Consider the following 25953-nt stretch of genomic DNA (forward strand, 5'->3'; position numbering starts at 1 on the left):
AAGAAATATTGCCGGAACAACCGTGGACATCTTCAAGAAAAAACTGGACTGTTTTCTAAGAGAAGTTCAGAATCAGCCGGGCTGTGGTGGGTATGTGGGCCTGCGGGCCACTCCAAGCAACAGCCTGGTGGACCAAACTCTCACAAGTCGAGCCTGGCCTCGGGCCGGGCTTGGGGAGTAGAAGAACTCCCAGAACCCCATCAAGCAGGTATCAAGCTAAGCGCAGCTATAAGAGTCAAAGTGTTGACAAAGATGGAAGCTATCAGGTACGTAACCAGGCAGCGCGTACCCAGTTGGATCTCCAGAAGCCCCAAACATTTGCCAGTGACATGCAGCAAATTTCTACAAGTCATGAGGCTAAAGTTAGATATGTGGTTGATTTAGCTTGGTAATCCCTCGGAATCGCTGAAAGTACCAAGACTTAGTACATGGGATAATGGAGCAAGGATTCAAGAAATGGACACAAGAAAGAACCTCTCACAATCCACAAATGGCTATACAAAGCTGCCACTGGATGGTGTGTGTGATGGCCTCAGGGTCTGACGAACCATGCCTCAATGAGAAGAAGCTATTGATGAAAGGCAAACGATTCCTTTTTGACAAAGAATAATGGAGGCATTTGAACTTTAGTAAAACTCTCCAAGACAAAAAAACAAATGAAGAGCATGGAGCTCACTACCTAAATGCCCAAAATCTAAGGCCAACAGAAAGGCCGTCATAAGCATGCAATTCTTGAGCAAGATAATGCCCTTCAACTGCAGAAAAAATAAAGAGTAACACTTTATCTATGAACCAAAGAGGCAGGAGCAGGATGAAATCGGAGAATTGCACTCACCAGCTTGAGAGAAGGAAAATACAAATCCAAACCAGAATCCAAATGATGCGCAAACAAAACCAACATAAACGTGGCGACAAAATTCAGCATACGCGGTTTTCCTGAAACAACCACTGTAAGAACTCAGTAATCCAAATTCTGTTAACATGAATCATTGGACTAGGATGAATTCCTGTTCATCACTTTCAAGTAAATAGCAGGATTAAGAGAGCCATGGGAATGCATGGGTAAACAGAAGGCGTGAGAAGGTTAAGGATGAAAATGCAAGGGCAAACAGCGGACGTATGTAGGTACGTAAGTGACGGGAGTAATTGGGTTGTGGTACACAAAATTGCAAATCTGTTCATTTTTGGACATTCCTTGTAAGAAATTCAGCTAACTCAAATTGGAGGTAGGTCCCTATACAATTTGGATTATGAAGCATAGAAAACACTTAAAAAAGGCCTTCAAAATCGGAACCAACGGTAAAGAAACCTAATACGGGTACATGAACTAACAAAAAGCCTGCCACTCCACCTCATACTGCTGCCTACAATACACCTAAAGGTGTGATATCAAAATGTCTACCACCTGCCCTCCATACAGAGTGACAGTGCATGAGTCCAAAAACTCCATACATGAAGACTGGCAAAGAGCCGCAAACCATTCATGTAGATTCTATCACCAATCTTCCGAAAGAGGCAATGCAAGAGTACAACCGAGAACCAGGGCTGATCTGGTAAACTTGGTAGCTAATAACTGATGCAGATGGCCCACAAAACTTTCCAACTTGGACAGTACTGGAAAAAGTACCTAACCAGGTGCAAGAAGTAAATGAAGTCACCAACTATAGGCCAGATGAAACGTATCATATGCAACAGCCTTCTGATTCGTAAACATGCCCATATAGAGAGGGAGCAGCCAATTCCAAGCTGATGTGAAAGAAAACAGAACATAAGCCTAAATACTGTAGTCAAATTCGAGTGGAAAACCCTTACAAGTAATGTTACAGGTCTCTGTCCTGGTGCAGTACCTCTGTTGTTCACCGTATATAAAAGCAATTTAGACACAAGATGGACTAGCAACATTAGCAAATTTCCAGTGATAAAACAATTGGGAAGAGCCCACATAACTGAAGAACAGAGGGCTGCTTTTAGCAAGCATTCCTTTGTGTTATGTTATAGGAAAAAAATGACAACACTTCATCCCTAAAAGGTTTCTCTGCTACTAACGTGCATTGTAACCCACCTGCACAGTCTCACTGCATGCAGGTCGGATGGGGGAAGAGTGATCTTCCTTAATAGCATCACGTGACCGAACACGAACGGCAAATCTTCCTAGGAATTTTCGTCGTGATCCATAACCTAAAAGAAAGCAAATAAAATTAATTTCAGCAGAAATTATTAACCTCTAACACATTCTTAAAACTCTCTATGGTTCAATTGCATTTTGGAGATAAAGTACAGTATCCCTTGGTCATGGCATGTCTCACAATAGAGGGTGGTTTACAATGAGAACACAGGATGCTCAACTTCTCAGAATGTAATGAGCATTAGTTGCAACAATAAATGCACATCAGTGTAATGAGTACAAGCTGTTGTAGAACGCAGTGATTATTCTTAAATTGATCATAATATGCTCGGTTCTAATATTTTAAACCTAAATGTATACAGACTTGTAAACAATATACAAAACAGCATTAAGAACACTACTTTTGTAACTTCTCGAGAATATTAAGTTTCATAAAATTTAAACTTTTCTTGATGCTACTGCTTTTAGGTTATAAACTATTTTATGGACAGCGTCAGTTCAAACACTTTATAGAAAAAGTAGATTCCATTAGCAGAAAGAACAGTCCTTTGATAACTGACTATCCCAAGTACCTAGAAAAATGCTTCCAAATTATGTACAATACTTTGGCCTTCAAAACTGGCATCTAAACTCAATAAATGCTGCAATAAGTGGTAACAGATGTTACAAAATTGTTACAAAATATATACCAGGAGTTGCATAATATGGATAATTTGAGGCCTGAGAGTAAGGCGAATATGATCAATCTTCTTGGATGGCCAATTGTGGGGACAATGTAGCAGCAGACGCGTGCTACCACTGGCTATTTCCGTAAGGTGCAGTAAAGTAACTTAATGGCTCATGGAATTGCGGAATATGCACAAAGAAATCACATTAACATGATGTATCAATGAGAAAATCAGTAGGAGGAGAATTGAAACCTGCACACACTGGGTACTCACACTCACACACCCTATACCACGACATGCTAAATGCAATGCAACCTGAGAGTCAATTGAATCTTCTAGAAATCCAGAGGCTTTCACTGAAACCAAGTCATGATTTCACACATTATTATCTGCCCTGGTTGCCAGTTCATTTCCCTTGCCCCACTAGAGTTATCATTTCTGAGGGGTTTGGATTTCCTCTTCTTGAATCATCTTGCTTTCAGGAAGTTTGGGATATTACTCCCCCACTGAAAAGCCTGTTGATGGGATGTAATAGCAGTTAGCTGTGTGCTTGAATAGATATCCCACTTGGCTCTGCCCCTTGTGTAATTACCTAAGTGTAGTTACAGGATGAGAGCTACGCTCGTGGTGTCCCGTCTTCCCAGCACTCTTTGTCATATAACGCTTTAAAACTACTGACGGTCTTGGCCCCCACCACATTCTCCCCTAACTTGTTCCAACCGTCTACCACTCTGTTTGCGAAAGTGAATTTTCTTATATTTCTTCAGCATCTGTGTTTAGCTAGTTTATATCTATGACCTCTTGTTCTTAAAGTTCCAGGTCTCAGGAAATCTTCCCTATCGATTTTATCAATTCCTGTTATTATTTTGTATGTAGTGATCATATCACCTCTTTTTCTTGTCTTCTAGTTTTGGCATATTTAATACCTCTAACCTCTCCTCGTAGCTCTTGCCCTTCAGTTCTGGGAGCCACTAAGTAACATGTCTTTGCACCTTTTCCAGTTTGTTGATGTGCTTCTTAAGATATGGGCACCACACAACCGCTGCATATTCTAGCTTTGGCCTAACAAAAGTCGTGAACAATTTCTTTAGTATATCGCCATCCATGTATTTAAAAGCAATTCTGTTTAAAAGCAATTCTGTGTGGTTAGGCTCTACACTTTAATGAAATGTGTGCGTGGGTTGAATAAATGATTGTTCTTGCTTGTCACTATAAATGCATTTCCTTACCGGGTGTTTAGGTCAGGAGCTGTTATACCTGTTACGCTATGCCTCTGTGCCTGACACTGATGTGTACAACTTTTCAAAGTGCCAGTCATCCAGTATTCTTAGATTCCATTGATCACTTCTGTTGCCTTCATCTCTACACTTGTAGCTTCTATGCTGGTTGAGCCATCTTCTCAAGCAGTGGTTCATCAGGTTGCAGGATCACACTTTGTGATTGTGGCTTCTGCATCTCCTGCCAAAATGAGTGGTACGACAGCTGATCTTCAATTTATTCTATGGGAGATAATGTTGAGCATCTTGTCCTGGATGCTTATGTCAAATTTTATGCAACTTCTTAGGCTATGTTTGCCGTTTGCTTCAGCTGTTTGGAAACTGGACTTTTATCCCTTAATCGTCCCCTTTATTTCTTTGGGATGTGCCCATGGATTTGGCATTCCTGGGTTCAGCAGCTTCCCATGCTTATGTTTTGTCTTTACCATGGCACTCACAAGCATCAGAACGATGATGGTTTCATCCTGAGGACTTTGGTTATTAGAGGGACACTGGTCCTAGGAATTTGGAGTTGCCCCCATTAAGTTTCTTTGGAGTATGGTGCCTGGGCCCAGAGGGTTTGTTGTTCTGTTTAGCCATATTTTCTGTACCTGTATCTCATTACAAAGTTGAGTTCTTCCTCTGCTCAACAACAGGGGACATTATCTGTTCATGGTTAGCAACCTGGATATGCCCTTTTTATGTGGGGTTCTGCCATCTCATTTTACCCCTGGCTTTGGCTCGGGCAAACTTACTTCAGTTCGTGCTACAGGGATAAGACCTTACATCTACGATGAACTTGAACTCCTCGGTTTATGGGTCATCATCTGCTTTCTGGCTGCAGTACGAGTTCCTGGCATCCTCCTGGCTCAAGGACAACCCCTTGTTTTCCTTGGACAAGTGGTAGACTTTTTGTCCAATGTGGGCACTTGGTTGGAAGGTGGCCTGCTGTTTTTTGGGTTTTCTCTGAGGTTCCTCTTTCAAAGTGGTCAACTATGCCTTATTCTTGCTCAGGTCCAGATGCTCAAGTTTCCTTCAGCTTCGCTGGTGGTTGGTCATAAGGCACACATCCATTTAGTTGAGGTTTTCCACTCCTGCAATGTAGACCTTCTTATGGCAGTTGAGAGTCAATCCTGGCTCCTTGGCAACAGACCTCCCCCTCATCTTGTGCATTGTGGTCTGCTGCCACAATCATGTAATGCTGTCTACACACAGTTTGCTCCACCCCTGCAGGATACAATGATGAACTTTCACGAGTCTCACTATGCCTGCAGGCTGGCTGTTTTGGATTCTCTCCAGGAATCGGTAACACCCTCCTCTCTTCTCTTTTTCTTATAAGAGAAGTTTTGTGGGTTTTGACAGTGGCAGCAATGGGGGCATTTAGTGTTTTAGGTGCAGTTTCTGGATCTTGTTTTATATTCACATTTGTCTGGCATCCTTGTAACACATTAAATGGTTTTATTTAATATTTCATAAAACAGAAAGTCAGTTACACAGGATATTGGCAATGCCAGGCTGTTGGCCCTTAGCATTTCTAAGTCACACCTTTCGAGTGTTAATTGTCATACATTGCAGAGGTCAGGTGACCTTACTCTCTTCTAAGCTGATAATTGCAAACAGATGGCTGTGTTCTTTCCATCAAACTAAGCTCTTGTCTAGGTGTGGTAGGAAGATAGCCAGAGGCTATCTCCTGGTAGGCAGAGTTTAGCTCCAGGTTTCCCCCTTATATACTGGAGGAATTGTACATTTGAGAGACAGAAAAGAGAGAAAGAGAGGAACCTCCCACTACACAGGACTGTCCCAGGCTGGTGGGAACACTGTTGGTCAGCCATATCACCCCTCCTTACTAACCATCTTATAATAAGAAACTTTGACGAGTGAGAATGTAAGGTTGATGTATATTTGGTGTTTTCCAATTTAAGTGTTGTGTGATTGTGGGCAGTCAGTCACAGTTGCTCCCAAATTCTTGTGTGGAAACTCAAAGTCTGAATTACTGTTGATATTTGAACATCAAGTGAAGTGGTTGAATTATGATACCCATATGAGTGAGTATATAATAGTAAATATTCAATTGATTAACTTACTTTTTAATTGTCTTTACTTCTGATCCCTAGATCTTGGATTTTCTATGATATAGTGAAAGCTAGAATGGAGAGCACTCTAAAATTAACTGGCTAAAGATTATGACTTTAAGATTCTTGACTATACAATTTACATTTATACAGTTGCTTCGTGATAACATCAGTTAATATTGTGGTACAGACAAGTTCTATTCCTTGTCTTATAAATAACTCTTGAATGGATGATGGTAGCACTTTCTACCTCTTTCCTTCTTTCCTGTACCTCTTTACATCAGCCCTTTCCTACTCTAAAGCCCCTTCTTCCTTTTCCTTTTCCCCATCTTTCTTTCCTTTTCCCCATCTTCCTTCCCCTTAGCTCTTTCTTCTACCCTTCCTCCACCTCCTCCCACTCACGCCTCCCTTCCTCCTCACTGAGTTTTCATCCGTCCTGTCTTCAATTATTCCGATATGTTACACTGGTGGTATTAGATCCTTACTTCTTAAGTACCTGGCTGGGGTAGACAATTCTAGTTCACCAATTGGTCAAGCACACCCAGTTCCATCATCATGCCCTGTAGTTCAGTTCCATGTGCATTCTTGGCATTCACTTAGAATCCTATGTCAAGAGGTCAGTGGGATTCATCCCACCAGCCTGGTCCCAGTTCCTACTCCTCCCATGTTAGCCAGGTTCAAGACATTTGCATGCCAAGTCCTTCGTCTGGCTCCATTGTAGCCAGTTCAGCTCCGATTTCCTGCATTTCTGCCACATTGTCTTTCTGCTGATCTTCCTATATTGAGGCTTTAGGATCTATTTACCCTTACCTGTTTTGGGGCTCAGGTGGAGGCCCTGTTGATATTTCATTTGTGGTTTTTTTGTGGTGACAGTACGAGGCATCTTGTCACTGTGGGGCTGGCTACATGGGTGGTATGGGTCTGGCTGTATTAGCAATGTGAGACTCAGTGTACTGATGGTGTGGGGCTGCCTGTCAGATAGGCTAAGTGAAATATCACAGTGAAAAATGAGGTCATTGAGGACACATGAGGACATAAACATCTCTAACCAGGAGATATACAGGCCAAATCTCCAGATTATACAAATGTCATGATTAACTGACCAAGGGCCCCGTCTCAATTTGGTCAGATAAATGAGAGTACAAAATACTATATATGCTAGTCTTGTATATTATTACTTTAATTCTAAGTTATATAAAATATATTGACTTTCACTCACCTCTCTCCTTTTGAGGATCCATTGACCAGGCCTCATCACAGTAACAACTCCATTTCAAACATTGTGTGATGATGCAGATAATCCTATAAAGATATCTGAAATACATCAGGGATATTCTTAAATACTGAAATGAATAATGCATGCTAGGATTGCTAGATATTATGGTCTCCATTCATTACTTCTCAAATAATATTACTGTACTTAGTTATGAATCCATATATCACTTATGTGAATAACTTACGTGACTGAGTGAGCTAATATTGTGTTAGCCAAGGCAATGCTTGCAGATTGTACAAAAACTAATGAATTTGAAAACAATGGAGAGCTACAGTGATGCATGAAGATCATGACAAACTTCAAAAGACAGCAGTCAAACAGCTGCTTTATTTCAAGCACAAATACAATTAAATTAACCCTGACTACCATTGAAAACCAACATTGCAACAACAGCAATAATAATAAGAACTGACAATATTAACACAAGATCTAACCAGCCCTACCAAATGGAAAAAAAGCGTAACAAGCTAAGTAGGAACAAAGCAGTTGACCCGGATGGATTTTCACCCTGAGTTTTAAGAGAATGCACATCTGAACTTAGCACACCACTTCAATTGATTTTTCAGTCTTCTTTGCGTACAGGAGTCTTGGAAGATATATGGAAACAGGCAAACATAGTTCCAATCTACAATAATGGATAGCAGGAAAGACCGTCTTAATTACAGACCTGTATTATTGACAAGCATTGTAGTCAAAACATTAGAAAATAAAAACCAAATATTTTGAACACCTGGAGAGAAATAATATAATAACAAACGGCATAATTTTTGGCTCTGCTTGGCAATGTTGAATTTGGAGTAAAATTTTCTCATGCTTCAGCATTCCAGTCATTTGAATGATTTTTTAGTATATCCTTACTTGTTATAGATGAATATCAGAACCACGTGCGTTTATAACTAGAGGTAAAATATACTAAAATATACATAAAAATATTTAAAATTGCAGTGAAAGTGCAAGAGGTCTTCGTGAGGGCGACAACGGCCCGTTGAAGGTGGCGGGCGGCTTGTGTCCATCGCTTCCACTCACGCTGCACCTTAGCTCATGTCTACTCATTTTCCCTTTACATAGCTTTTTTTTATGTGTAATAATATATATATATATATATATATATATATATATATATATATATATATATATATATATATATATATATATATATATATATATATATATATATATATATATATATGTTTTTAGTCATATTTATATTATATTTATATTTATAGTATATTTTGTTTGTATCACACGTGATACTTTTTTTTTTTTTTTGAGATATATACAAGAGTTGTTACATTCTTGTACAGCCACTAGTACGCGTAGCGTTTCGGCCAAGTCCTTAATCCTACGGTCCCTGGAATACGATCCCCGCCGCGAAGAATCGTTTTTTCATCCAAGTACACATTTTACTGTTGCGTTAAACAGAGGCTACAGTTAAGGAATTGCGCCCAGTAAATCCTCCCCGGCCAGGATACGAACCCATGACATAGCGCTCGCGGAACGCCAGGCGAGTGTCTTACCACTACACCACGGAGACTGCAAAATCGTTTTGACACCGAAACCGAGACACCGGTGCCATCCAGACTTTAATTTTAGAGAGTGCGTTGCAAGGTGCCAACACTCTCGACACTGGAGAGGTGGTACTGGTCGAGGGTGTCACTAGTGATACTCGAGCAGTATGGAATCTGATTTCCACAAGGGTGTTTGTACAGTCGGAGTCACTTCATACCTTCATACCCCTGCGATGGCACCGGTGTCACCGGAGACTTTTAATCGTTTGCATTATTGATCTAGTTAAAAACATTACATTCAATAGATTAATTGTGTAGTAAAATGTGAGCGAAACCTTGCCCCTTTTTTATTAACAAGCTTAGGTACACATTGTGATGCAAAGCGGTTCATTATGAGGGTAAATAGCGTGAACGACAGAAACCAGTAAATGGGGTCCGTCTAATTACCCAAAGCTACCCAAATCTACCTGTAACATACTGTAACGTGACAGTGTCAGACCACGGATAGTATTAATATACGAAAGTACTTAAGGAAATTCCTGTTTCAATTTTCCTCCGTGGTCTGACACTGTCACATTTTTAATCACGTGTTTATTTTTCGTGATTTACACACATACTGTAATGTGTATTTATTTCGTTGATTAGACACACAGAGTTTAGTGGGTTTATTATATTCATTTAGTATAGTCTTGGTTACTGCAGTCGGTTTGTTGGCAGTGTAGTAAAGTCTCAAATAAGTTGAGACGTAGCCTGGAGCGGACCACTCCAGGTTTCGTAAGTAATTAATAAATATGATATATTTACTCACTATAATAGTTGGTGCTGAATGTAGAACATGACAAAGCATATTTTTACTCTGAAAAAGTATCATTTTATAACGAAATTAGACGAGACTAAAGGCGGGAAGGTCGGCCATCTTGGCGGGCGAATTGAGTGCCTCATCTGGAGCTCATCTTTATAATCGGCTTGCTTCTTTGGGCCAGTGTGTGTTCACTGCAGTTACCTATGGAGGCTCCCAGCGCTGGGGGAGGCCGGAACCTCTTTAATGGAACCTTCCCTGAGCGGGGGACGCCATGGACGTTGACAGCAAGTCCCAGAGAGGCAAACGTCTGTTGAAGAATGAGCCAGCTGAAGCTGCTGTAACGTACGAATATGTTACGTTGTTGAGTAGATTAGATACACAGTATATAGTGGGATTTTCATATTTATTTAGTAGTCCTAGATATAACAGTGTCGTAGACGTTGAGACGGAGCTTGGAGCAGAGCAGAGAGCTGAGTGTGGCCGGAGTCGCGGAGCTCTGTGGGAGAGCGTTGTAGCTCGATGTGGTCCTAGTCTGCTGTCTGTTCTGTGTCGAAGCTGTAGTGTCTTGGGGTCGATTAGAACTGCATACGCCGAATGCTACATTCTTGACTGAAAATTGTACCATTTGCTATTCGATTGATGATTGACTAAGATTAAGCCGCCCAAAAGGTGGCACGGGCATGAATAGCCCATAAGTGGCGGCCCTTTGGAGCCATTACCAGTATCATTAGCTGATACTAGAGATCTTTGGAGGTGCGACTGCACCCTACGGAGAGGTCGTGACCTCTGTTTGCTATTCTGTTGTTGTTGGTTTAGGTTTAGCTACTCGGAACGAAGTGTCCATGTAGCACGGGCTATAGTGAGCCCGTAATTGAGTTCGGTTACTCGCGATAACCTTGTTACTGTGATATTTGGGTCTAAGTTTAAAATGGAGGAGGGGATTCCTTCTTTTTCCCTGTTTATTTATCACTTCTGTTTTAGTGCACTGGTTTTAGTCTTGTTTTAATGACATTATCCTGGTGGCGGATGTAGATGCAGAATGCTCACTAGTGAGTCCCATTCCTCAACGGCTTTTCTAATCATTGTAGTCGCGGTGGAATGTGCATCTAATGCAGCTGCTGTCGTTGGATTAATGTTGAGTTTGATGCACAGGGCCTTCAGTAGCTTCACATTCCAGTAAGTAGTGCAATAGTGGCGCCTCTGCTTCTGTTTCACAGATATGACACTCTTTAACTATTGGATTCATTACATCCCAGCAGCACTTGTAACCAAGTCTGAGTCTGTGTACGGCTACTGCAATGTCTCTGGATATCTTTTTGCCAGGTTTGAAGGAGTAGTACCCAGTAGCTTGTTCGTACCATATCGCACTGGATCTTCCTTCCGCTACTTTGGCTCTATGGCGACTTTTGATAGGTGGGAGTATTTTCTTCTTGATTTGCTCCTTAATCTGTGAAAAACTTGGAGGTATTTGAACCTGTACAACAGGTAGAGCAGTGGCAGTTTTTGCTAGTGAGTCTGCCTTTTCATTACCATCTATGCCAATGTGACTTGGTATCCAATTTTGCTATTCGACTGATGAAGATTAAGCCACCCAAAAGGTGGCACGGGCATGAATAGCCCGTAAGTGGTGGCCCTTTTGAGCCAATATCAAGTATCAAGAGCTGATACTGGAGATCTGTGGAGGTGCGACTGCACCCTGCGTGACGGGAGATGTCTCCCGTCGTTTGCTATTCGATTGATTGATTGATAAAGATTAAGCCACCCAAGAGGTGGCACGGGCATGAATAGCCCGTAAGTGGTAGCCCTTTTGAGCCATTACCAGTATCAAGAGATGATACTGGAGATCTGTGGAGGCACGACTGCACCCTGTGTGACGGGAGATGTCTCCCGTGTGAATGTGTTAAGATGAAGATGAAGCCACCCAAAAAGTGGCACGGGCATGAATAGCTCGTAAGTGGTGGCCCTTTTAAGCCATCATCAGTATCAAGAGCTGATACTGGAAATCTGTGGAGGTGCAACTGCACCCTGCGTGACGGGAGATGTCTCCCGTCGTTTGCTATTCTCATATCGCTTGCTTATATATGGTGCGTACACCTCAGCTGCCTCCAATAAGATTGTAGGATGGAAGAACTGTTACCTGTAAATAAGGATAGGATTATAGCTTGTATAGTGAGTGCTAATTAGTTACACCATTAAGATGATGAGATAATGGAGTGAGTATAAGGTTTACTCGCTACACTGTCTCAGAGCGAGAAGCTAAAAGGATGTCTTCGTCTTCAGAAGACCTTCCTCCTGTGGTACCTCATTCCTCGTTTGTGGTTGTCCAAATTCAGTCAACAAAAGTCAGTGTGTGTTTTCAAATCCTCGTACAGCAATTGCAGCAATTGAAGCTTCGGTATTGTGGTCACATTGTCTGCCTGAGATCGTGCATACCATGGGTAGGGGTGCAGCACTGAAGCTACATATCAGGCAGGAGGCTCTGTTGCACGTCCGGCTATCCGACATTAATAAGTTGGGGTTCTGGCCTGTCAGGTGCCGACAGGTATTGTCGCAGGAGTCTTGAGCCAAGTACGGGAAGATTTGCCCAACTGACCCCGAGTGTTGAAGTGGATAACATCCAGGCCGCTCTGCAGGTGTTATGGGGTTGCATCAGCGGGATTACGGAAAGTTACCACGATTCGCGGAGCAGTAGGGCCGAAGTCCATGGTTTGTGTAGAGTTCGACGGTCCCCTCCCTTGACCGGGTGGCGCTACACAGGACCTCGTAACAGGTCCAGCCTTACAACTTTCCTGTGTTACGATGTTATGCTTGCCATCTTTTGGGCCACAGTCGCCTCATCCTGCTGTAATACAGCACGCTGTGCAAACTGCAGCAAGACAGGTCATACAGATAGAGATAATGATAGGGTGCTCTGTCGAACCTCACTGTCTTTTATGCCATGGCCATCACAAGGTTACGTCCAAGCGTTGCCCGGTATATCTTGAGGCCTTCCAGTTCGACATCGATCATAAAGCAGCGGAGACCCCTCGACAAGAGCTGTTCCAGAGGTTGCGCGCCCTCAATCAGCCCATCGTTTCTTCTCTGGAGCCAGATTCACGATGCAGTTACGCAAGCACTTACAAACCTGTACATATTTTCTCAATCTTTGGCGGCTTTGTTTACAATTATTAAACAGTTAATAAGCTCCGAAGCACCAGGAGGTTGTTTATAACGATAACAACAGTTGATTTGGAAGGTTTCATGCTTGTAAACTGTTTAATAAATGTAACCAAAGCCGCCAAAGATTGAGGAAAGATGTACACGTCCGTAAGTACTTGCATAACTGCTTCGTGAATCTGGCTCCTGTTTTTCCTGTTCGGGACTCTTCACAAGTAGGACCTAGCAGAGGCTCTTGCCTGTCCCGGACATACACCTCATACGCCCAGGCTGCTAATCGATTTTCCCTCCTTGGTCGCCTCGACATGGACGAAAACTCCACCACGGATACACACATGGACGCTCAGTCTCGGCCGGATCGCAGCATTCGTGCCTCTCCCCAGAGAAGCCAGCACCGACGTCGTCGACACACCCGTCGATCGGGAGGTCCTGCTCCAGTGGATAGCCGTGATGATCCTCTCGTTCCCCCCCAGGTGCTTTTCCATGGGATTATGACACCGGTGGAACATGACGCCCAGAGTGAAACACCTACCTTTCGCAGGCACCATCAAGAGGGTTCGTGAGCTTATCACCACTTCCATCAGGCAGAGAGAGACATTGCTCAACAGCCTTTGAACTGGCTGTCATTGATACCACACATATTACTTAATTTTGTAGCGAGTATAAACAATATACTCACTCCAAGCTCATTGGCTAAATGAGAGAAGCAAACTTCTCATTAGCACTAATGACATCCCTCAAATCTTTTTCCTAATTACAGTTAACATTCCTTCCACCCTTCCAACCTATTGGAGGATGATGAGATGAGGTGTAGTCCAATCATATACGCAATCGAGAAGTGAGTAACCATTTTTTTTACGGGCTATTCATGCCCGTGCCACCTCTCGGGTGGCTTAATCTTCATCAATCAATCGAGTAACCATCAGTATAATTTCAACAGTGATTCAGTTAACTTCAGTACAGACGTTTCGGAGTTACCACACCTCTTCAACCTCAAGTTTTAGTTTAGTTCATTTATTATGCACCCCATACCCAGCTTGTGGGTGGTAGTGGAAAGGGTTACAGAGGCACATAATGGGCTCAGGGACTGAACCCCACAATTTCTTTAGCTAAGCAAGTTACGATCTTGATGAGCTAGTTATGTAGCACTCGGCATATGCAGTTTTAATCGACCCAAAGATGCTCCAGCCTCGGCACAGAGTAGACAGCAGACTATGACCGCATCGAGCTACCTCGTTCCCGGCCTCATCGAGTTTAGACACTCGCCATTTCATTGAGTTTAGATATTCACCATTCCGCATCGGGCCGCCACGCTCTCCCGCATAGAGCTCCGCCACTCCGGCCTCACTCAGCTCTCTGCTCTACTCCCAGTTTTGTCTCAACATCTACGACACTGCCAACAACTGACTGCTGCAACCAAGACTAATACTAAATAAATATTAAAACCCACTAAACATTGTGTATCTAATCTATCCAACAACGTAACATAATAGTACATTACATTGGTGACCCCAGAGAGTTTCAACAATACCCAGTCACCCATTATGCACAAACCCAGCCCAGACAATCTACAACACGGCTTCTCATTGAACCTCTACTGCTGCTGCCTGCTGTGGAACACTGCCACTTGCCATGATACAGCACAGCAGGTGCTGTATCATGTACCAAGAGTGCACTGAGTGTGCTGAGAGTGCACTGTATCAAGAGTGCTCCTTGCAGCATTCTTCGAGATCAAGAGTGCGTTTGACTCTGCATCTCATTCTGCTGTCCTTCAGAGCCTGGCATAACTAGGTTTTTTGGGTCCAGAGCTGGGGTGATTCCAAAACTATTTTTTTTTATTTTTTATTTTTTTTGAGATATATACAAGAGTTGTTACATTCTTGTACAGCCACTAGTACGCGTAGCGTTTCGAGCAGGTTCCTGGAATACGATCCCCGCCGCGAAGAATCGTTGTTACAACCAAGTACACATTTTACTGTTGAGTAAAGGCTCCAGTTCAGGATTTGCGCCCAGTAAATCCTCCCCGGCCAGGATACGAACCCATGACAAAGCGCTCGCGGAACGCCAGGTGAGTGTCTTACCACTACATCACGGAGACTGGTATCTACAGGGCTGCTCATTCAAAGTGGCGGTTGGTGGAGTGGTCCCCCCCAGGAAGCGACTCTCAGCCCGCTATTATTCTCTATTCTATTGTCTGATCTCCCGGTATTCTGGGATGCCCAGGTTTTAGCCTATACTGATGACGTAACCCTCGTGGCAGATGGTGCTACTCTCCTGGACACACAAGGCTCCCTGCAAGACGCAGTGACTGTTTTCAGCAGTTGTGCTGGGGAAGGGGCTCTCTATTAACCCAGTGAAAAGTTGCATCATGAGCTACTCCTGGATCCATTTGCCAGACCAGCCAGTGGTGATCGTTGGAGGCAATCGTCTCCCGGTCACCACGGAACACAGCTGGCTGGGGGGGGGGGTGGTTCTTGATGGCCCTCAGCTGACATGAAGGCATCATGTTAATTACCTTCAGGCCTCATGCTTTTGGCGCGTGAACATCATGAAATGGCTCTCTGGGGTGGCATGGGGGGACTTCGCGGGAGTCGCTCCTAGTCCTCTATAAGGCCTTCATTCGTAGCAAGATCATGAATGCGAGTGAAGTCTATGGCTCAGCAGCAGCATCTGTCTTGGCAAGGCTGGATCCCATCCAAAATAGTACTCAGCGTTAGGGGCTATGCCCTCCTCGCCAGTTCTCTCTCCATGCTGAGTTGGGATTATGGCCCATGCACTTTGAACATCTTCTCGCCCTCTGTCGCCAGCTTCAACGGATAATGCGTCTCCCTGCTACTCAGCCACTTACTCGCCTACAGTTTGAGTCTAACTGGTGGAATGTGTCGGCTGAACACTCCAGGCGCCGTCAGCTGCCTTTTGTCGTCTGGGCCTTGGATGCACACTCACAGTTTTCCCTTCCCATCTCTGTACTCGCCCCTGGCCCGATCATCTCTCCTGTACCTCAGTGGGCAAAGGAGCTCATCTGGGTTTTTGTGGACTTTCCAATCCTTCTTGTTGGAAGAGGGATTTAGAGGGTCTGGCCCCTCAATTTTTTGCAGACCTATGAGCCACCTTATACCCCTGATACTTAGAGGATGGGATATAAAGATGGATGGGTCCTGCAAAGATCACTCACCATCCATATCTGGGGAAGCATGCTTCAAACCTTTCTCCTATTGTCAGACGTGGAAGTTCTTCCCTGCTCATTCATGCCTGGCTAGGGAACTGTTTGCAATCTTACTAACCTTACGACTCCTTCAACATGTTTCAGGGCCCTCAGCAGTGGTTTTCTACGTGGACTCAGTTACAGCCCTACATCTAATATCATCTCGGCGTGCACGAGTCCATCATCATACTGTGTCACAGATTCATGGAGAACTGTTGTCATACTCCAGGTTGGTCAGCCTATCTCCAATGGGTTCTGTCACATGTCGATATTAATGGCAATGAGGTGGCCAATGAGATGGGACATGGTCTTCAGGACTCTACATATGTGCCTCTGGACCTTTCCGAAATTCTCCCGCAACTCCGTGTGGCTTGCCTCGTGAGTTGGGAGGCAGTGATGGCACCAACACTCAGGTTCTCCTTTCTGGTGGGTCTCCGTGAGCTCTCCTCCCTGCATCCATGGACTCGTCATCATTCTCGACTTCTTGACACTGCCATCACTCGTCTCCGGATTGGGCACACCTGCCTGGCTGCACATCTCCATCGTCTACGGCTTGCAGATTCCCCATACTGCCAGTGGTGTCCGACCCAGAAGGATACAGTGGAACACCTTCTTCAGTGCCCACGATTTCATAGTGCTCGTGTCAGACTACAGAGTGCCATTCGTAGGCTGAAGGTTCCCTGCCTCAGAGTTCCCATTCTCCTTGACGGGGCAGGTGCGAGAGACGAAGACGTCCGTCATGACATCCTTCGCCATACCTTACACTTCATTCATCATGACCATGGTCTGAAGAGACTGTAAAGTATGTGGCCTGATGAGATTGTAAAGACTGTGGCCTGAAGAGACTCTAAGGATCCCATCCCTCTTTGCTATCAGGAGGAAGTGCTAAGCCACATAGCACTAGGAAGGGATAAAGATTAGGATTTGGGATGGGAGTGGTTGGAGAAGGTAGAGCTTTTCTTCAGCAAGTAAATAAGCTGAGGAAAGCTTCTGAAAGTGCTACCCAGAAAAATGACATACTGTTTATCATTAAACATCTAACAAAAGATGAAAAATTGGTTATACAAATTTATTTGCAGTATTTTTGGCTTGATTCACTGCACAAGGTGGAAAGCAACAGATTCCAAAACAAGGGTGTAGTAAGAGAAATTGGAAAAAATATTGTATTTTATTGAAAATATGATGTGTTATAAAAATATAACCAAATTAACAAATACAAATTAAACAGGTAACATGATGAAAATTTGCTCAGTGTAACATTTATTTACTTCAGAATGTGTCAAGATAATTTAGCTGTCAAAAACAATGCTTTGACAGCTAGATACCCATAAAGAAAGCATTAACTATATACACAAAAACATATTTAATTATTTACAAGAAATCACTGATCTCAGTATAAAGCGTCTGGTCAAACAAATTATAATGCAAGTTATTATAAATTTAACATGTTCATATCAGTTAAATGTCATACACTGTTGTATGTCAATTATGGTCCACTTGTACCAGCCAAATTCTATGCTTCACACTAAAATTACAGGCAATAAAAATAACATAATGCATGAATAAGCAACTCTGCCATGCGGTCATTAAAATGGAAGTGACTTTCTGCTGCACTCTGTACAAAATAAGTTTTTTTTTTTTTGCTAAAATAGCAAAACAGAAATGTTAAATTTGTTTTATTTTGTTACTAATAAATAAAGAATATTTTAAAAAGTCAGTTATTCAGTATGTTTATTATACTGTACTACCAATGACTGCAACATCACAACATCACAACAATGACTGCTTTGTGCAATTCATATTATTGACTGTATGGTATTTTATGAGATAAAATACATATAAACCTTATATTATTTCCTCTAATAAAAAGACATAAAAGCATATAAAAATTACAATAAATTTGATGAGTGATATTTGACATTTAAAAAAAAAAAGAGATGTACACTATTGCACATTATAATTAAGTGGTAAACAATTATACACAATAGAAAAATATATTGACATGACAGATGACAATTATGCATTAACAAGAGAAAATTACATTTATACATTTTTATAGTACTGTATTGCATTTAGGAAAAAAAAGAAAAGTGGTGGATAATGGATATCAGAACACTTGACAAGAATGAAACCTTTAAGGCAAAACAAAAATAAAAACAATGAAAAATGATAAAAATAGGCATAATACATAAAGTTGCTTGTTGAAGATCATATGGGGACAATCAAAGAGGCTCAAAGTCTGATCTATAATACCAATTAACAAGTTAAGTTTTTAATACTGACAGCAAGATTGAAAAGGAGAAAGCACATAAGAAACAAAGCATTGTCACGTGACAAAAAGTCAGTAATGCTGCTTCTTCCTAAAATAATGTTCAACAAATACATTGAGACAAACCACGAAGAAATTTCTATCACGAGTCACAAAGTTTCCTTTTATTTATTTTATGTACTTTCCCTGATCTGTTATCCAGGAGTCAGCTGCTCGTTCACTCAAATATATATATTAAGGCAAAGACATTATTCATGTGCAAACTAAATGACTGAAATGATTACTGTAATACTGTACTGTACACTTAATTCTATTCAGATATCCCACCATCATTAACAGAATTTTGATCATAATATACCTCTAAACTATACAAAAAACAGCCCCGCCAAAAAACTAATTATATAATTTTTGTGGATATTTTATCAGCAGAGCAACTAATTAACTAATTTGTTGACACATAATAGATCAGTGACTATACATGTATGTCAATATATTTATAAATTAACATAATGTTGTGATAAATACTTATATCAGTGGTTAGATATTATGCAGACATCAAGAAGGCAGAATGTTGAGCGGCAGGTTGGACAGGGAGCTTTGGAAGATAACCACGATTCTGGGAGGTTCTGATCTTGTCGGGCAGCAAACCTATATGAAAATAAAAATTAAAACTGAAGCCTGATACAATGTGTATTGTGGTATTAATAAAAAAAAAAAATAATCTGCAATTTTATGAACACCTAATATAAAATATCAGTGCTTTTCTTTATCTTGTCATGTTATAATATTTACAACACTTGACTGCATAATAATATATTGTATAGTATAACTAATCAATATTTTCCAGATATTTTGGTTACTAAAGATTTAGGGGTTAAGAAATAATAGATTTTCTTAATGCCAATAATTTTAATATACCCAGTAATTTAGTTTAGTGGCATACATATTGTGACACCTTGCGATATTTCCAGAAATTCATTATACAGTACCCTATATGTATGTTACCATTTCACTGGTAAGTTACTGAAGGCCCTACTAGAAGAGCCAGAAAAATCTGATCCACCTTCCTTTAGAAAAGTACCTACATATGACAAAAAGTGCAACTTGTCCAAAGAAAATATGGGGTAATTTTCCAGTTAGGAAAGGAGGAAAGGAATGGTGCCCAACTACTTCTTGAGGTTATCTTGAGATGACTTCGAGGCGTAGTGTCCCCGCGGTCCGGTCCTCGACCAGGCCTCCACCCCCAGGAAGCAGCCTGTGACAGCTGACTAACTCCCAGGTACCTATTTACTGCTATGTAACAGGGGCATCAGGGTGAAAGAAACTCTGCCCATTGTTTCTCGCTGGCACCTGGGATTGAACCCGGGACCACAGGATCATGTGTCCAGTGTTCTGTCCGCTCAGTCACCAGCTCTCTCTGGTGGCTGAGTGGCCTCCCACTTGATCTGGATGGTAGAGTGACTTCCAGGTTTTTTTAAACTCTATGATCCTTCCCAAGTCCAGAGATCCCTAACCTCAGTGGAAATGCACTGTAATGTTTAAGGCAAGATAAATAAAATGGAGCATACAAATATCCCATATTATTAATTACTACTACCACTATATACACTCCTCTAACGAGATCTTCCAGCACATCATTAGCCCTCATGCTAGCTCGCTTCCACAGTGATGGAAACTATTTATATCCCTCTGACGAGGCTTTCCAATGCAACACTAACCCTCTCGCTAGCACTCTCAAACAGTGAAGTCTTCCAGCACTCCACTAGCATCCTTGCTAGTACACTCCAGCAGAGGTGTCCCAAGGTCAACCAGTGTACTACTTCACTCTCTGCTGTTTGTTACCAGTCACTGGTACCTCATCACTTCCCAGAACAGCAGACTAGAAGATGGGAAACATTATCAATAGAAGGGTTAACTGTTTTAACTTGGAATTGGATCATAGAGGATGCCAAGGTTTGTCACAGCGATGGTCTCACTACATGCAGGTCGGCGTTCATTACCCGACTGTCCAAGTTGTTGGGTACCATTCCTTTTCTGTCCCATCCCAAATCCTAATCCTGACCCCTTCCAAGTACTATATTGTTGTAATGGCTTGGTGCTTTCCCCTGATAATTTCGTCCCTCCCTCCCCAGTTAGGAGGTAGCTGGGACCTTGTATCGCCACAAGAAAGAGGAAAATAACCTTTACATATCAAAACACACTGTCCCAGTACCACAGTATGGCTCATACCTTGTCAAGCACAAGACGAAGCTTGAAAAAAATGCAGATATATGCCACTAGGCTAATCCCAGAACCAAGAGGCATGAGTAACGAGGACAAGCTGCGTGAAATGCACCTCACGACACTGGAAGACAGAAGGGTAGGGGGAGACACGATCACTACCTACAAAATTTTCAGAGAAATTGACAGGGTAGATAAAGATAAACTGGTAAAGATAACACTGGTTGTACGTGAACAAGGGGACTCAGGTGGAATCTGAGTACTGTACCTAAATGAGCCACAGGGACATTAGAAAAAACCTTTTCAGTGCCAGAGTAATTAACAGATGGAATGCATTAGGAAGTGATGTGGTGGAGGCTGACTCCATACACAGTTTCAAATGTAGATATAATAGAGCCCAGTAGGCTCAGGAATCTGTACACCAGTTGATTGACAGTTGAGAGGCAGGACCAAAAAGCCAGAGCTCAACAACCGCAAGCACAACTGGGCGAGAACTAGGCGAGTACAGTGGGACTGAAGCAAGTCTGCCCGAGCTAAACTCAAGATACAGGAAACTCATTTCCATTTCAGCGGCAAATGAAATGCGTTTTCGTTTCAGCGGCAAATGAAATGCATTTCCGTCTCGGCAGCAAATGAAATGCGTCTTCGTTTCAGCGGCAAATGAAATGCGTTTTTGTTACAGCGGCAAAGGAAATGCGTTTCCGTTTCAGCGGCAAAGGAAATGTATTTCCGTTTCAGTGGCAAATGAAATGCGTTTCCGTTTCAGGGGCAAATGAAATGCATTTTCGTTTCTGTGGCAAATGAAATGCATTTATGTTTCAGCGGCAAATGAAATGCGTCTCCGTTTCAGCCCCAAATGAAATGCGTCTCCGTTTCAGCGGCAAATGAAATGCGTTTCTCTTTCAGCGGCAAATGAAATGCATTTCCCTTTCAGCAACAAATGAAATGTGTTTCCCTTTCAGCGACAAATGAAATGTGTTTCCCTTTCAGCGACAAATGAAATGTGTTTCCATTTCAACACGATTGATAAACAAAACATCTAAATGCACCTGCACATAGATTTGGGAGTGTGTTGTGTAAGGATATAGTAAGTGCAAATGATAGATTATATACTACACATTCAATGTACTTTTAAACCAAAATCACATGAAATTATTTTTGAACAAAAAAGCTAATATTACTGCTGTCTTTCCTTAACTGAGCTACAGTTCCATTCACCTGGACTCTATGAGACTCGAACCCTGGACCCCATGCGTGTGAGGCCGAAGCTCTATTGACCGAGTTATTGAGTAGTCTTAATTAATGTACTTATAATGACCCCACACACGTGGGGTCCATGGTTCGAGTCTCATAGAGCCCAGGTGAATGAAATGTTTATTTCCACAAAAGTGTGGATGAGCTACAGCTATTGTTTCATTGCCCTCTGGTGTCAATGCTTGTGTACAAGTTTGGTTGAAATACAGTAGTGTATTTGAAATTTTAAAAATTAAAGCATTTTATTATAATTTTATAAGATTTTTCTGTTATCTCCAATATCTAGATAAATGTGATTAATCCCACTACAATGATGTAAGTGCACTTTCTAGTGCAGATTATTTGGAAATCTGAGGGGATCTGTTCAAGGAAAATTTAAATGTGTTATCTTGAGATCTTGAGATGATTTCGGGGCTTTTTTAGTGACCCCGCGGCCCGGTCCTCGACCAGGCCTCCACCCCCAGGAAGCAGCCAGTGACAGCTGACTAACACCCAGGGGCCTATTTTACTGGTAGGTAACAGGGGCATAGGGTGAAAGAAACTTTGCCCATTGTTTCTCGCCGGCGCCCGGGATCGACCCCGGGACCACAGGATCACAAGTCCAGCGTGCTGTCCGCTCGGCCAACCGGTTCCCCACACAAGAAAAAGAAAAGTGTATGCATATCCCACCACCCAAAACCCAGTTGTAATGATGACCAAGTAAATAAAAATAGGAAACCAGAGAAAGAGCAAGTTAACAATAAACAAGGTAATGTTTAACTTATCAAATTATATATAAAAAATAATTTGACACTTACCACTTACTTAAACACGATACACACCACATAGGCCTACAATAGCAGGCAACACAGTCACTACCCGATCCAGTATTTACACTTCCACATCGACGCTGCAGTGTCACATTGGCTGTCACTTCCATGCAACCAATGCACATAGTTGGCTCCTGAAGAAAAGAAAATCTACTTATATTCAGTACACTAAATAAATGTGTCAGTCGAGTTCGTTCTTGACTCGCAATCGGGGGATAACAGGTTTAAATCCAAGATGGAGGAGAAATAGTTGGGCACACTTCCATTCATCTAATTCCTCTGTTCACCTAGCAGTAAATAGGTACCTGGGAGTTAGGTAATTGTTGTGGAGTTGTATTCTAGGGACGGTAAGTTGTTCAACCTTGGGGGAACCCAATACAAGCCTGAAGTACCAGACCCCCATATATAAATGATGGTAAGCGAGATATTTCTCAGTGACCTATATATAATTATAAGCGAGTATGGGGAACTTCAGTAAGTAATATACTTGCTCCATATTTTCATTAGTATATGTGCAGGTAATGAGACGAGACTTAATTCCAAAATAACCTATCTTTAAGTTATCACATTCCTAGAAGTCCTACACTGATTCTTGGTCCACTAATTACAATTCCCAAGTGTACAATTATTTACAGTTAATACCTCTTCCACACCTGGTAGATGATAGTCAGGTGAGGCCTATAAAATAACCTTCAACAGCACATCGGTCAGGCAGTCTAAACTCGTATAGTGATTCAGTACAGACACTTGAGAGATACCACACATCTTCCACATTCACCAACAACAATGTAACACGCAACATGTCCAGTTCCTACCCTCACAAAACACTTCAACCTCGCTACAGAGCAGACAGCCAGACTCCAGCCTCATCACGGTTCCACACTCTCGTCCCGCACTCAGTTCCTCGTCTCCGCCCGCATTCAGAGCGCCACGCTCTACACACTCACCCCGCATCCGAGCTGCTCTCTACCTCAGGCCTCACTCTGCTCTCAGCCCTGCTCCAGGCTTCGTCTATAATACTACAACACTTCACTACATTGCCAACACACCGACTGCTGTAACTAAGACTATACTAAATAAATATAAAAAAACACTAAACTGTGTCTAATCACCAAAATATGTGCACAAACATATGTTACAGTACCTACACATCCTGAAGGCTGCTATATAACTCGACTAACTTAATGATTTCTTTTTATTATTTTATTTCACTTTATGATTATGACAGTTTTGTAAGTTTCATGTCAATCCAAAGAGGCACTTATTATTTCAGCCAGAAATTAAAATATATAAAAATAAACTAAATAATTATATTACAATCAATAAAATCATAGGATATCCCGCTACTGGTAATATCTAATAAGACTTAATGAGGAGAAGTTACAAAATGTGGATACAACTAATTCTTAAGGTATTTTTTTTTTTATTTATTGATGATTTTGCATATTTATCCAGAATTTGAAACAAACTATGAAAGCATTCTAAGCAATAGTCATTAGAAAAACCATACACCAGAAAATAATGAATATATTAACTGAGTACAGTATAATAGTCTATTTCTTAACCAAAATGGACTTGGTTCAACATACACTATTCCTTGCTAGTTTAAAGTGGATCATAAGAAATATAAGAGTACATTATACAAGTCTGCAAAAAAATACAGAGATGAGTATCGTGAAATATCCATCTGGGTGCTTCTTGGCACAACACCAGAACATATTCATCACACTAGCCATCTTTAACCAACTTACAGCCTACAAGAAACAGGTACCAGAATCCTGTCTCCTTAACGAGGCAGGGAAGTTGAGGAAGTCACAATATACCACACATTGGGGAAATTTAATTAAAAATGGCTGAAAAGGGAGTTGCAAAACCTCAAAATGTGCAAACAGAAATATTTGGCATGAATGAATATGAAACAAAAACTCCAAACTGCCCAAAATACTATCTCCCTGCTTTCCCCTCCCACCATCAGATGGCAATGTAAGACCAGGGGTCTGGCGAGTCCATTGCCATCACATTTGAGCCTGAATTAACCCGTCAGAACCCATGGGTAAGCTGGTATATCAGGACAGGAAAAGGGGAGGGGGGTTATTTAGGGCTGCCTAGAACCTATTGCCTGCCCATGGAGCCTTAAATGAGGAACCCACACACTACCTCACATGACATAGGAACCTGAAATTGGAAACATTGTTTCCAATTTGAATGGAAATGGAAATTTGGAATGGAAATTGAAAACAAGTGGATGTCAACATCCACCCAGCCAGTTAACACTTTAGCCGGGACGGCGGGTCACCCGCATCATACCGCAAGGTAGGCCAGGCGTTGCTGGTGAGCACACATCCCAATGTTAAACTCTTTCACTCACAATGTTTATAATTAATAATAAGAATGAGCAAAAATTTAGGGATGACAGCACTGATGTCATGCTCCAAACTACGTGTATTGTTTTGATGACTTCGAGAGCATCATCCAGCAAAAGTGCTAAGGAGAGGAACTCGCATGTTATCTAGCACACAACAGTGCTGAGGTAGGAAATTAAATGAGAAATGCAAGGCGACTTGCAAATACACAGGCTAGGGGCATTAAAGAGAGATCATATCCAACAATGGACCCCCCCCAAAAAAAAAAAAAAAAGGCAGCTTAGCTAACAAACGGAGGTTCCAGGAGATACTGTGTAAGAACGGGTACTAGGCTGTATGACGGTTGAGGCCTCACCCTACCCCTGGTTGACTGCCACTTTTTCTCCTGCCCCCAGATGGCAGTACTAAAGTGGTATATTAGGTAATTTGGAATAATTTGATATCTAATTTAATATTCACTTAAAAGTATTTCTCTACAAGCATTTTAAGTTTTTGTGACCCCATTACAGCCATTTTGGTAAGGTTTCCTCAGTGTGTGGAGTATTACAATTTCCTAAGCTTCTGTGCCTTGAGAGAGCAGCATTCTGGTACCTGCTATCAATAAGCCATGAGATGGGCAAGAGTGGCTGATGTGTTGAATTTGGCCCTAGTGTACCAATGCCTATACTCTAGAAGCCACTGAGAGGGCCATCCCAGTTATAACATTGTACTCACATCAGCAATGAAGACTTCAGGGTTTACATTTACAGTTTCAAGGAAAGCTTCAAGAAACCGGTCAGAAAGGCTTTGATGCACTACAACTTGGCGTGCATTTATCACTGGATTGACAATTTTCCTCTCTAAATCCTTATATTCTAAGGAACTCAATCTGGAAATAAAGAAAAATAGTTGAAATAATTATTTTTTTGAACACTTGTTAAAGTGTTCTAAAAAGTGCACCAGTGTCTACTCTTCTCCAGTTAGTTTTGTC

General features: G+C 41.8%; 2 protein-coding genes across 4 annotated transcripts in view; both read right to left on the reverse strand.

Moving 5' to 3' along the window:
* Window positions 1–8393, reverse strand: part of LOC123767390 (DNA polymerase theta) — a 99199-nt gene extending 90806 nt beyond the window's left edge. The window contains 3 exon segments of the mRNA XM_045757055.2: window positions 2063–2178; window positions 7341–7435; window positions 8256–8393. Of these exon segments, the coding sequence (XP_045613011.2) occupies window positions 2063–2178; window positions 7341–7362 (138 nt within the window). The 5' untranslated portion in view covers window positions 7363–7435; window positions 8256–8393.
* Window positions 8394–17222: 8829 nt separating this feature from the next.
* The window catches only part of LOC123767389 (E3 ubiquitin-protein ligase TM129), a 29996-nt gene continuing 21265 nt past the window's right edge, over window positions 17223–25953 (reverse strand). For all 3 annotated transcript variants that reach the window (XM_069313055.1, XM_045757052.2, XM_045757054.2), the window contains exons 5-7: window positions 25698–25851; window positions 22609–22754; window positions 17223–18985 (exon numbers count right to left, since the gene is read on the reverse strand). In XM_069313055.1, coding sequence (XP_069169156.1) covers window positions 18868–18985; window positions 22609–22754; window positions 25698–25851 — 418 coding nt within the window. In that variant the 3' untranslated portion in view covers window positions 17223–18867. The remainder of the gene's footprint in view (window positions 18986–22608; window positions 22755–25697; window positions 25852–25953) is intronic.

This window comes from Procambarus clarkii, chromosome 74 (genome assembly GCF_040958095.1).
Source record: "Procambarus clarkii isolate CNS0578487 chromosome 74, FALCON_Pclarkii_2.0, whole genome shotgun sequence".
Lineage (NCBI taxonomy): Eukaryota > Metazoa > Arthropoda > Malacostraca > Decapoda > Cambaridae > Procambarus > Procambarus clarkii.